Here is a 12,258-nt window from a genome sequence, read left to right on the forward strand (position 1 = left end):
TGGATCCACCCTTCTCTGTGTTTTCCCTGCCCCAGCTCCTCCCAACAAAGTTTTCTCTACACCTAAACAAGCAGAAGGGAAACAGCACTGAGCTGGCATTTAAAGACCACGAGCTTCTTCCTCTGCTGCCACGCTGTGTTTCTCTGCTGGGTTTTGGTCTCAGCAGCGTTTTCTGGATGCTTCAGTAACACCTGCACTTAAACAGTAACAAATGACAGACAGAGGCCCAAATTGGACCTGGGGTGCGTTTTTGATCCAGAACTGAGGCAAAAGCTTGATCAGCTCAAGCAAAAATGTGAAGGTGTAGACATAGGCAGGCACAAACTCAAGGGAATAACAGATTTGGGTTAACCTCCAGATTTAAGGTAACCACAAGACCCTTCTGGTGCTGAGTGGGCTACAGGCAGTACCCTCAAAGAGCTGGTTTCAAAGAGCAAAGCCCTGACAGAGAAGGCCTTTATTTTTTTCTCAGAATGATTTTCAGCCTTATCAAGTGAAGCCTTTTCCCTTTACTTATCGACATCGCTGGCGCTGCTGCTGAGCCACCGACATGGCAGTGGCACAAATCGCTCTTTTCCCTTCAGGATAATGGGAATGTCTCGAGGACTCAGAGTGGCCTAACCTGTTTGCTTGTTTGTAGAGGAGCAGTAAGAATGAACTGCAGGCAGAATTGTGCATCTCCCTTGCCTTTGGCCTTGTTTTCAGGGACAGTGAAGTTCTACTCCATTTCAGGTACGGAGTGGGAGGAGGAACTGCCTGAAACATCCCTATGTCTGTAAGGGGCAGTGCTCACCTGGGATCTTCTGCTGGAAGTTCTTCTCCTGCCATATGGTTTGGACGTGCTGACTAAGCCTGGCTTTGCAATTTGGCTGTTCTCAGGAGTTTAGAAATTGTGAATCAGCGTGGAAATGTCTGAGTTTGTTCTCCAAAATCATCCCATGCCTTCTAGCTGCCTGCCCGAGGACGTGAAGCTTACAGAGTCATGCTTGGTACCCATCAGTCTGTCAGCTCCCTCCTACTACTCCTGCAACCTGTTTGATGGTTTAAAACTAATTTGACAGAGGGATTTTGTCTCAAAGATAATATCTTCCTACATAGGGAGTAGGTGGCTGGAGTAAAGAGAATTCCTCTTGAGTCACAGAATCATGGAATTAAAGGGTAATTTAGGTTGGAAGGGATCTCTGAGGACCTTTTGCTCAAAGCTGCTGCAGCCCACAGCACCGGCATCAGTAAATGACTACACCATGACAGTCCAACTGTGAATTATGAAGGAAAGGTTTGTGTTGGATCCTGCACATCAGACATGGGAGACTCCAGTCACAAGGCATAAATCTATGGGACATTTCTTCCATAGCTATTTTGCTCACACAGCATCTAGTTTCTAATTAGTATCTTATTTTAGATTTTTCAGTCTTCTGCCTGTCTTCAGCCATGGGAGGCACTGCTAAGGTACATCCATGGTGATTATGAGTTCTTAAGTCAGAGTTGTAAAGTGCCTGACAGATGGTATGGCTGGAAACTTTGGTTTTGGAAACATGATGATAGGTATGTTTGATTAACTTCTGCTGAGGAAGAGAGAGGGCTCAGGTTAGCCCTGGCAGGAGGCAGCTCACTAAGAGCACAGTCTGCACGTCCTCGGGTTGGAGGCTGCCACTGCTGTGGTGGGAGACAGTGGCACATTTCCCAACAAATCCAGCACTGCATGATAACCCAAAATAGCCCAGTTGATGTAGACAGGAGATACACTGGCAGGGCAGGCTTGGGAGAGGGATCCCTTATTCTCTGTGAGGCTGCAGCTCATGAAATGCTAGTGAAAGGCGCTGTTTTGAGACAGACTCATTTGATGGTCACTGAGCTGATCCTGACTGAGCAAACCTCCCCATGCTATCTGAACCCTCTCCTGAATAATTCCACATCAGGGTAGAAAAATAAGCTAGTGCTTGGTTTCTAAATGGAAGTGTGATGGAATATACATTTGGAAGGGAAATTTTACTTAAGTTCCAAGATGCAAGCTGAATATGAACATTTCAGTGTGAACAGTAGAGAATTCATGGGTAGAGTTCAGATCATAATGTAAAAATGTTAAAACTTAGAAGTAATTGTGACTAAATCATATAGTTGCTCCAGTCTCAGCAATCTGAGCTGTGTAATTTCTCTTCTGTAGAGCTCCATATGTGGCTACCTGTATCTGTTTTTCTATTTCTATGAAGGTTTCTGTTCTCCAAGGGGAATATTAAAGGTCAGGTGGCAAGATGCTCATGCTAATCAATCTGTTCCTAGCTAGGATTTTCAGCTGCTTGCTCCAGCAAGGATTACCAGCTTTTGCAAAACATCTCAACAGCCTCAAAATCTCAGGGGGTTATTTTTGCAGAGTCTGTGACTTCTTTCCATAGACACCAGCATGGACGATTCTTTGGATAACATTTCCTTTTTGCAGTCCGAAGGCAAAGCTGTTTGTTAGTTGTAAGCACGTTCCAGCAACCCCCTTAAATCCTACACAAGTGCTCATATTTTCTTCTTGCTTATAAGGGTGAAGAGAGTGGGATTGCTCCAGATTTGTTTACCACTGGAAGTTGGAATGAACATTGCTTTCCAAGCACTTCCTGATAGAAGCTTCTCTGTCCTGTTGTGTACCTCCTCTCTTGCCAGGCTCCACAGCCCGTTGTTGTCAGGGATCTGTTCAGTGTCTCTCTGCTCCCACTGATGGACTTCTTTCTCAAAACCCAAAGCAATTCTTGCACAGCAAAGCTGGACGCTTCCATCCTGACATTCAGCTCTGTGGGACTCTTCTCTATCCCCCTGCCCCGTGGGCTGGCACCCCTCAGCCCAGCATCCCAGCCTGGGTCTCACTTCCCGTTGCTCAGCTGTTTCCTTGATCCAGACAGATGCTCAGGTGCCCTCTTGGCTGTGCCCTGAACAGGCCTCAGCACATTCCAGCAGTTCAGTCCCCCACTTTGCAGCTCCCATAAGGAACACCACAGAGCAGTAAGAAAGCCCTGGCCTGAATTTCAATGAGTACACTCTGACAGCACACTTGGGTAATTAATAGGGCTGAGGGGGAGATAGGATTTGTGTATTTATCATTATTATTTCTTCATTATCTTCTAGGTATCATATAAGCTGCAGAGGCAGTGAGTGCAGACTCTACCACAAAAACTCTAAGGTAGAATTTCCCTCTTTTGTAGTGTTGAATATTTCATGAGTTTCAAATGCCAATTATGAGTTACTTGCTGCCTGCTAACAACAATAGGCAGCTTTGAAAGGACTTGCTCCTGTTCTTCCAAGCTATACCACATGTTCATTGGTTCCATTTTCATCTGAGAATTTAGAAGTTCAAGGGTGATGCTGAATCTCTCACCCAAGCAAAGGTGGTCCTAAAAGACCAGCTTGCACTGCTGCTTTCTTACCCTGAGCTACAGGATATCAGATTTTATGGCTCTCAGTCTATTCTTCTGTAGTCTTGACTTCATTTGGAATGTCATTTTTCACATTTGCGTTGCAGCACTGGCTTTTTAATAAAATAGCACCATATATGTGTGTGTTCCATATATATATGTTCCATATATATATATATATATATATATATCTGAGCTGGCAAAATTCCTTAAGAAACAAACGAATCTTTGGCTGCTTCACTTGCGTTCTCCCTCCTAAATCCATTCCCTTTGTATCTATGCCAAGTCTTGGAGCAGAGTCTGACAAATATTGCTTAAAAGGAGATAACTTTCCTCAAAAACAGTTCTGCCTTTTCCTGACAGGTGACTTCTCTATACTCCCTTTGAATGTACTGTGAGCCAGTGATAGGCAAGACTTAGACCTCCAGCAGGCCTGGCTTTTCCGAAATATTCTAAAAATACGTCTATAAAGGTGCATTTGCTGACATGGAAAGCACTGCCATAATGCTGGCAATAAATTATGTCCATGATAGTAGTTTCATACCATTAGACAAGGATAATTTCCATCTCCCTGCACTTAGTTCTTGGAAGGCTCTCAAATATCATTACTTTGAAGTCCTCTGGACACAAAATTGTCATTACATTTTAAGGCCTTGAAAAATTCCTCTGAGTTTGGTACCTGTAAGTCCTCTAAGCTTTTCCAAGTGTTTAGGAACCCGAACTTGGAGACAGAAGTAAACAAGAATGTGCCTTCTGGATTGAGCACCTTGGGTGATTCCACGAAGCTTAATGCTTTATAGAGAGATGTAAAGGTACCTGTGGTCTGTATGTGTGGTATATAGCCTGGACAGTGGTGGCTGGGAAGAGCCAGCCTGAATTCCAGGCACAGGGATATCTGGGTGCTTCTGGAATGGTGCAGCAGAGTGCCAGGCCCTGACTCAGCCTGTGCTCCTGAGCGTTTCCTTCCTGCTGCAGAAGTGATGCAGGAGGACTCTGCTGCCCGGCTGTCCTGTTGTGTTCTCTGTCAGAGGGTCTGATTTGTGTCACCAAGCAAGGCAGGACTCTGGGAACATCCCGGGAAGGCCACGGAACAAACAGAGTTTGAGGATATTCCGAGCACTGCAATACCTATAGCTGCAAGAGAACAAACAGCTCGATTCCTTGAGCACGTCCTTTACTGCTCTGTCATTCTCTGGGAACGTCAGGCGCTGTGTTTAAGAAGCTGCATCAGTTTCAGATGTTCTGCACCTCCTTAATCAAAACACATCCTTTTGGAAGGCAGTTGATTGCAGCTGAGGAACAGAAGTGCTTACACCTCAGCCTCCCCAGCGCCTGGAGGAGGGAGCAAGAAAAGGGAAAAGACCTTTATTGCTCTCACTGGCCTAATCCACGTTATTTGATCTACAGGAACATTCGAAAATTGAGACTTATTTCCCCAGAAATGCTTGTTCTATCAGAAATTGTGAAAAAAGTAATAATATTAAATAATATTTGCACTGGGTAGCTGCACTGTAGAGTATTTGAAATGAGTCACAGCCAGTCTGGGTTGTGCCAGGAGGTGGGAGGAGAAGAGGAGCAGGTGAACACATCAGGAAAGGATTCAGGAGAGAGCAGGCAAACAAAGATGAGGAAGCATGTGCTGTCTGTGTGCGTGGTGAAGTCACTGCTGATCATGGCATTTCCTAAAGGAAATCTGCTGCTTTAAGTGGTGAAGTTACCTATGGCGAGTGACTCCTGGGAGGGAAGAGGTGAATATTTGCTCAGGAAAGCAGAAGTGCAGCGGTGGATGAGGATTTCCTCCCTGCTTGCAGTCGGCATTCCTTGCCTGTGTTCAGCCTCCCTGCCTTTTCCTAGCAGGTGGGATCTTAAATGTCTGAAACAACAAATATTTTAGAAAGCCTCAATGCTGGATCTACACAAAAATACAGACAAAAGTCTATCACATGGCCAAAGAGATTCGTAATTTAACTCCATGGGTTTCAAAGGCTTGACACTAGGAAATAATTTGAACCAATCAGTCTTAAACATCACAGCATTAGCAGCCACTCCCAAATAAGCACGGGCACGGCTGATTGCTACCCCTTTACCTCCTTTTCTCCAAAAGGCCCCTCTCAAATACCAAAAAGGAAATGTCTGATTTTAGCTGCTGTGGCCTCTGTGACACGAGGTGCATTGTGGCCAGCAGTGAAGGCAGGAGGATTCCCATGCGGATCTGTTCTCTTCCCAGGAGCGTCCCCCGGAGACGCGCCGGTCGCGGGTGAGCCGCAGGAAGTGCTGACTCAGGTGCCCACTGGGAAGTGGGTTTCCCCGCGTCGCAGGGAGAGCCCACGCATCCCACTGCCTCCGCCAGCCCAGCCCAGCCCAGCCCAGCCTCCCTCAATCCAGCGGGGGAGCTCTCGGGGATGCGGCTTGCTTTTATTTTTTTATTTAATGACTTCTACAGATCCAACCCCGCAGGGGAGGAATAGTACCGGGTTTGCATGGCTAACGGGGAGCGAGGCAGCCAAGGAACAAAGATCCTTCCAACCCTTCGGGACTCTGCGGACGGGTGCGAACGCAGCGTGTTCCCAGCAGGCAAACTTCTGCTAGGCAAGACAGGCGCTCCCCGAGCCCCTGCTTTGCATGCAAGTGAGATTTTCAAGGTGAACCGCTGTTTTCCCTTTAGATTTGGATTCGCCCCTTCCCACAAAACCCCCCGTTCCTACACAAGCAAACCTGCCCTCCAGCAGCCACACCTCCAGGAGGAGCAGGGATCGCCCGCATCTAAGAGAAAAGGAATATTCTCGCTCCTATTAATTTATTTTTTTCATGTTTGTGATGCTGCTATTTTTAAATTCGCGGCGGCCCGGTGCTCGTGGCCGATAAGCCCCGGCTGGCCCGGAGCCCGGCGCTGCCCGGCTCCGCAGCGCCCGGTGCCCGCAGGAGCGGCGGCGGAGCCCCGCGGCCGCCGGGCGTTGCCCCTTTAAGAAGCCCGGGTGCTGTCTCAGGTAGGCAGAGCCTGTGTGCAGTAGTCGCTCCTATGGCAACCCAGTAGAATGGGATCGCTTCATGAATATTCCCAGGAGCAGGGGCTGCATGAGGAATAAGTGATGACAGTGATGTAAGCAAGCAGTGGCCGCTGCAGGTTGCAGTTCATTGTGTTATTGGCCGGCAGGTTGAGGAGTTTGAGGCACCCGGGCTTGAGCTTCGCTTTCCGGATGATGTCTGCCCGCCGGGAGACACGGCACATTTGCATCTCGAAGCCAACATGGCAAGGCGGCTGCTGCTGCCGCTACCGCCCTCCCTCGCCTTCCAGCCAGGAGTGTGTGGCTCTCCTCTAGACTTCTTGCCCAGTGCTCAGGATCTGAGCAGACGGGGATTGCAGTAACACTCACCAAGGGGAGACAAGCAGCAAGTAGCCAAATCGGGACAACGGAGGAGAAGGGGGGGATTTTTTGCCTTTCCTCTTTTTTATTTTTTTTCCCCTTCCCTTCCCTTCTGGATTCAGAGGCTGTGTTTTGATGCAGATCCTGTGGATGCCACAGCCTGGTAAGGAGATGACACGCCAGTCTCTGGTCCCCTCTGCCCCTTGAGCTCGGGGCAGGGGCCTGGGGGCAGTGCCGGTTCCCCTCCTTGGGCAGAGCGGGGGTCTCTCCCCTCTCACTGAGCGGCAGCAGCAGCAGCATCGGCCATGGACAAGCTGCCCCCCTCCATGCGCAAGAGGCTCTACAGCCTGCCCCAGCAGATCGGACCCAAGGCGTCGATCATGGACGAGGAGGATGACAGCGACAAGGACACCCGGAGGAAAAGCATCAGGCTGAAGCCACTGCCTTCGCCCTCTGCTGGGAGCACACGGGCCCTCGGGGGGGACCCCGGCAGAGGGGGAGACCCCGGCCTCCTGGAGACGGAGGCCGGCGGCAAGGGCGCCAAGACCAGCACCAACGGGGACTGCCGCCGCTTCAAAGGGAGCCTGTCCTCGCTGACCAGCAGGCACCTCCACGACGCGGCCGAGGAGAAGAGGCTGATCGGCGGCGAAGGGGAGCCGGCCTCCCCCAGCGAGGACAAGAGCCCCCCCGGCAGTGGGGAGCTGGAGCAGGGGCTGCCGGCGCCCCCACCGCCCGCATCCCCCCCGGAGCCCCAGCAGCCCCCCCGGGCCTGCTCCTCCACTTCCATCAAAGTGGAAGGAGGTGGAGGGTGCGACCAGATCACCCCAGATGAGGAGCAGAGGCTGGGCCAAGCCGGTTTCATGCAGAGGCAGTTCGGGGCCATGCTCCAGCCGGGGGTCAACAAATTCTCCTTGAGGATGTTTGGCAGCCAGAAGGCCGTGGAGAGGGAGCAGGAGAGGGTTAAATCTGCCGGGTTCTGGATCATCCACCCCTACAGCGACTTCAGGTACAATTCCCCCCTTCCTGATCCACTCCAAACCAGCTGGCCTGCCCCTTCCCACATGACCTCCTGCACCGTGCACCCACCCCAGCAGAACTTTCCTTGCTCATCTCCTAGTCAGGGAAGCCGGAGGACACATCCAAGATCTGCTCCACTCAAACAATCTGCAGGTTTCATTTACATTTAACCTTAATTTTAGTGTCCCCACACTATTATTATTTTTAAATTGTGTTTTTATACCAAAAAATGTCTCTTGCTTTGGCTTATTGTAAGGGAAAGGCTTTCCTTAAGTTCAGTGTAAATGGGGAGAAATGTTCCCACCTGATGCACAACTCCAGCCTAGAAGTGTGGTGTCTGCTGCTTAACTAGTCCTACATGCCCAGTTCAGAATGTGTGCTCTGCCTGACTAACGCTTCCCATTTTCACACCTCAGAGTCCTCTCTCCCTTCTGCTTTCCCAAGACTCAGAGGAAGGATGTTGCTTGCTACTGTTGCTGCTCCTCACAGTGTCTTACTGCAGCATGGCTTGTCAGGAATTGGTATGTGCAGGGGATGGCAGCATTCATTGAGAAGGAACTTAACACCTTCAGGGTCTTACGGAGAAAGATCCTCTCTTTTGCATCTGTACGTCCTTATTTCCAAAAGTAATTCAGATAGGGAATAGTTAACACTGGCTTTATGAAAGTAATGGCAACATTTCCTTGGAGGTTAATAAGGAAATTAACTTGTAAACCCTAGAGCCGGTTTTTGTGTAGTTCTGCACAGCAGAGGGGTTGTGTTTGGGTATTTCTGAGCAAAGTATCGTCTCGTCTACTGCACAGGTGAATTGTCCTCTGCAATATGTATGTAAAGTACTGCAATCAATAATTAATTACTTAGTGCAATCAATGGCTAAGGTTTATTGCTTCAACTTTAATTACAACAGGCTTACATCTCACATTTAAACCTTATGGTAGAAGAACATTATTCAAACACAGATCTGTCACACTACATGATTTTATTGAATTCTTGGACTCTTCAAGAAACCTTGGAATATTCCCTAAAATACAATTAGCAAGATAATTGCAGGAGGGAGTTCCAGGGTGGATTTGGGTGCCCAAAAGCAGTGTCAGAAACCTCTTGACACTGCCTATCAGGGATTTAGCAAGTAGCCCACACGCTGAGCACATTCAGCACTGGCACTGACCAGATTCCTTGATATTTGCTTGGATTAACAAATGTTATTAGAAGGCTATGTGAGTTGGAAGACTGCACTGTCATTTAAATTCAGTGCATTCAAGTGTCCCAAGCACACAGCTGAGTGAGCTTTTTGAGGGCTTCCAGTAGCTACAGCATTATACACAGAGCTTGCAAGCACAATCCTACCCAATCCCAGACTGGAAGGACTATAAAATAGCCTCCCAGTTGTGACTGATGGAGTAATAGCTCACAGCCACTGAAATGTGAGAGTGAACAGCTTTAAAGAGAGCAAAACCTCATTCATACTCTTGGCTGTAGATCTTTGCACTGTTTGCCACGAGTCTGGAGTTAAAAACTGTGCTTTCTTGGGTTATTTTAGCAAGGTGTTCTCTGTATGTCACACCCTCAAGGAATTTTGGATTTAGTCTCTGGATGGCATTTGGATATATGCAAAAGCAGCATTCAGTTTGCATATCTTTGTGTCTCTGTATCGTGGGTTTATTCCCTTCCACCTTTATGACTCTATTAGCATAGAGCCAGCCTGGCAAACTTGAGCAGCAGTAGCTGAGGTAACCACCTTGCCCAAGGTGAGATGGTCCTGAGAGGTTTTTTTGTTTTAAGATTCCTACTGAACCAGTGCTTATTCGTTAAAATGATGAGGTAAGTTGTTATTTCTGAGGCCCTTGGCCACTCCTTGCCTTGCACAAAGGAATGAAATATGCTGGCAAGCTCCAACTCCCCCCAGCCAGATGATCCCACCGAGCACTGAGCTGTTGTGTGCATGCAGATCTCTGTGAATGCATGGATGACTCTTGATATTAGAACATAATCCTGCCCTGACATAGCTGGGAATTTGTGCAGAGAAGGCACAGTGAGTTGGGTGTCTGCACCCTGGGGCAAGACCTGCTTGGGGGCAGATTCCAGGTGGGCTGATTCCTCCCTGCCTTGTGTTTCTTCTGAAGCGGTGTGGAAGCCCAGCACACCAGCATGGGCTGTGTCCCTGCTGTCACCTGCCAGCCTCGGATGGGGCAGTGGCACTGAGGGTGCACAAGGCCAGGAGGAGCCGGAGGCACCACTGTCTGGTCAGGAGGGATATTTTCAGGGGAACTTTGCTCACCCCTGTCCCTAGGTCACCTGCAGCACGTCTGTTGGAATACGGATGCTGCTTAGAGACCAGGCGCGGGCTTCCACGGAAAATGTTCTGTGAACAGTGGCTGCCTTGAAGGAGAGGAGTGGGAGCCTTCCAGATTCTGCTCGGGCTTTGTATTCCTTCTTTCCCTCTACGAAAGCATCTGTCTTGGAAACAACTCACATGAATATGAATAGCATTTTTTGACCTCTGGAATGCAGCAGACTGCACCAAAGAGCAGATATTACCAAAATATTTGCAATATCCTTGACCCAAAGGAGTGTGTTCTGTGCCTTGGGAATTACGCAGTGCAATGCCCGGTTGCTCTGTGCTGTAGATGGGTGCAGATCCCCGAGCAGGAGGAAGGATCATGGAGGAACGAGGCTCCATTATCCTGCACTTTTGCTATCACCAAAGCTGTGCAGCAGCATTTGGGCTACCGTTTCAAGTTAATAATTATTTAGACCCTGAGCTTGCTTTCTATCTTTTTGGAGGAACCAGTTTCCCCTCTGAGAGAGAGAGAGGTGCATCTCCAGGCATTTTGGTGGAGCTCCAGACCTCGTGACTCCTGTCTCAGTACAGCTTGAGATGGGAAGTTTTGCATGGAACACTCCAGCCCAATTTACTGCTGCAAAATGACATTGGTGTAATTCTCTGACTTCATGGAGTTGCTTCTCCTTGCGCTATGCGAGAGGAGTTCCTGATTTAGAATAGAACAGAGGCTTTCATCATTGTCTCATTAAATTATCATTTTAGCATCTAATATGGCTAATTCCAGTGGCAAATCTATGACCCTCCAAGAGTAAAGCAGATTAATATAGATTCAGGCTCTGTTGATCTCTGCTTTTAGTCCATTGTGAGGGGAAAAGACATCAAATGACCTTTATAAAAACCAAGCTCAGTGCCCCTGAGTACTCCTGACTAATGCAGTGGGCTGGTTCTAGAAGCTCTTAAAAGGTGTCTTAGCAATTACTAATGAAAATCAGAGTACTGGCTCCTCTTCTGAGGTGCATGGATGTGTGTACTGGCTGCTGGAGTTTGTTTGCATCTGTGGTTGATCGCACATCGGTGCAGAGCCAAACTGGATTTCCTAGATCAACATTTATCTGTGACTTTGAAAGCTTTTTCACTGGGTAGATAGAATTGTAATTTATTGCTTAGAGGAAGCATTGATCCAGTACAATTGGTTTAATAAAAAAATCCAGACAAACAATGATCTGTCTAGTTTGTAGCTGACTGAAGCATATGGGTTGTAGCTGCTGCCCAGAATTGCTTGCAAAAAAAGTGTAGCATGCTGCTTTTAGAAAGACCTGAGAACAGATACACTATCTGAGGGACCAAAATAGTCCAAACAGTGGATGTAAATAGAACTGCACATTATTCACTGCCCAGTAATCTATTAACTTCTTCACAGAGAATAGAAGCTGCTGTCTCTTTGAAAACAATGGAAAACAATTCCACTCGGTAACAGACACAACTACAGATTTTAGAATTTTCACTGTTCTCCCTTCCTTGTAATACTTCCCTGCAAACAGATCCTTTATTTTGTTTGCTTCCTCTGCCAGAACTCCCTGGCTGCTGGGACCCTGGGGAGATTTCTGCGGCACCAAAAAAACAGATGCTCAGGTGTGAGGTATGAGGTAGGGAAGGAACAAAATAATTTGCTTCCCATCATGCTGCAGTGTCGTTCAGCCTGCCTTCTTGGGGGAATCAGTGGGATCTACTAATTATAGTCCAGGCATCTGCACCCCGTATCACTGGTGGGACTGAGCAAAGATGGGAAGGATGTGTGGTTTCCTTTCCCACTCTCCTGAGCAGACCTGATTTCCAGTGTCTCTCGGAGTGCTGCTCTGTCTGTGGAGACTGTTCTCCCTCGGAAGCTTTTCCCTGGTCTGTTAGAAGGGTAAACAATTTGGGGAGTGTCCAGCAGTGCTCACTGACTTTGGCAGCTCCCTGAGGTGGGTGCTGCTCCCTGCTCTCAGACAGTAATGCCCTTTTCTCTGTCTTCTGCCCAAAATGCTGCTGCTTTTGCCAGCCTCGCTTCATTCCTGCCCACACTCAGGGGCTGCCCACAATGGCGACTCTGATCCCATGACTTGCCCTCTGCTCACAGCAATGAAAGTGCCCATTGTGTGAGCTGAATGTACAGCACACGGAAATTCTGGGTCAGGGAAAGCTCTGTGCGGAGGGG

At 48.3% G+C, this 12,258-nt stretch overlaps 1 protein-coding gene across 1 annotated transcript in view; it reads left to right on the forward strand.

Moving 5' to 3' along the window:
* The first annotated feature begins 6,947 nt into the window (after positions 1 to 6,947).
* HCN4 (hyperpolarization activated cyclic nucleotide gated potassium channel 4) overlaps positions 6,948 to 12,258 on the forward strand; it is a 93,523-nt gene continuing 88,212 nt past the window's right edge. Inside the window, exon 1 of the mRNA XM_027889962.1 lies at positions 6,948 to 7,766. Coding sequence (XP_027745763.1) covers positions 7,066 to 7,766 — 701 coding nt within the window. The 5' untranslated portion in view covers positions 6,948 to 7,065. The remainder of the gene's footprint in view (positions 7,767 to 12,258) is intronic.

This window comes from Empidonax traillii, unplaced genomic scaffold (assembly GCF_003031625.1).
Source record: "Empidonax traillii isolate 1590-97213 ecotype Southwest subspecies unplaced genomic scaffold, ASM303162v1 scaffold12:size2584012, whole genome shotgun sequence".
Taxonomy (NCBI): domain Eukaryota; kingdom Metazoa; phylum Chordata; class Aves; order Passeriformes; family Tyrannidae; genus Empidonax; species Empidonax traillii.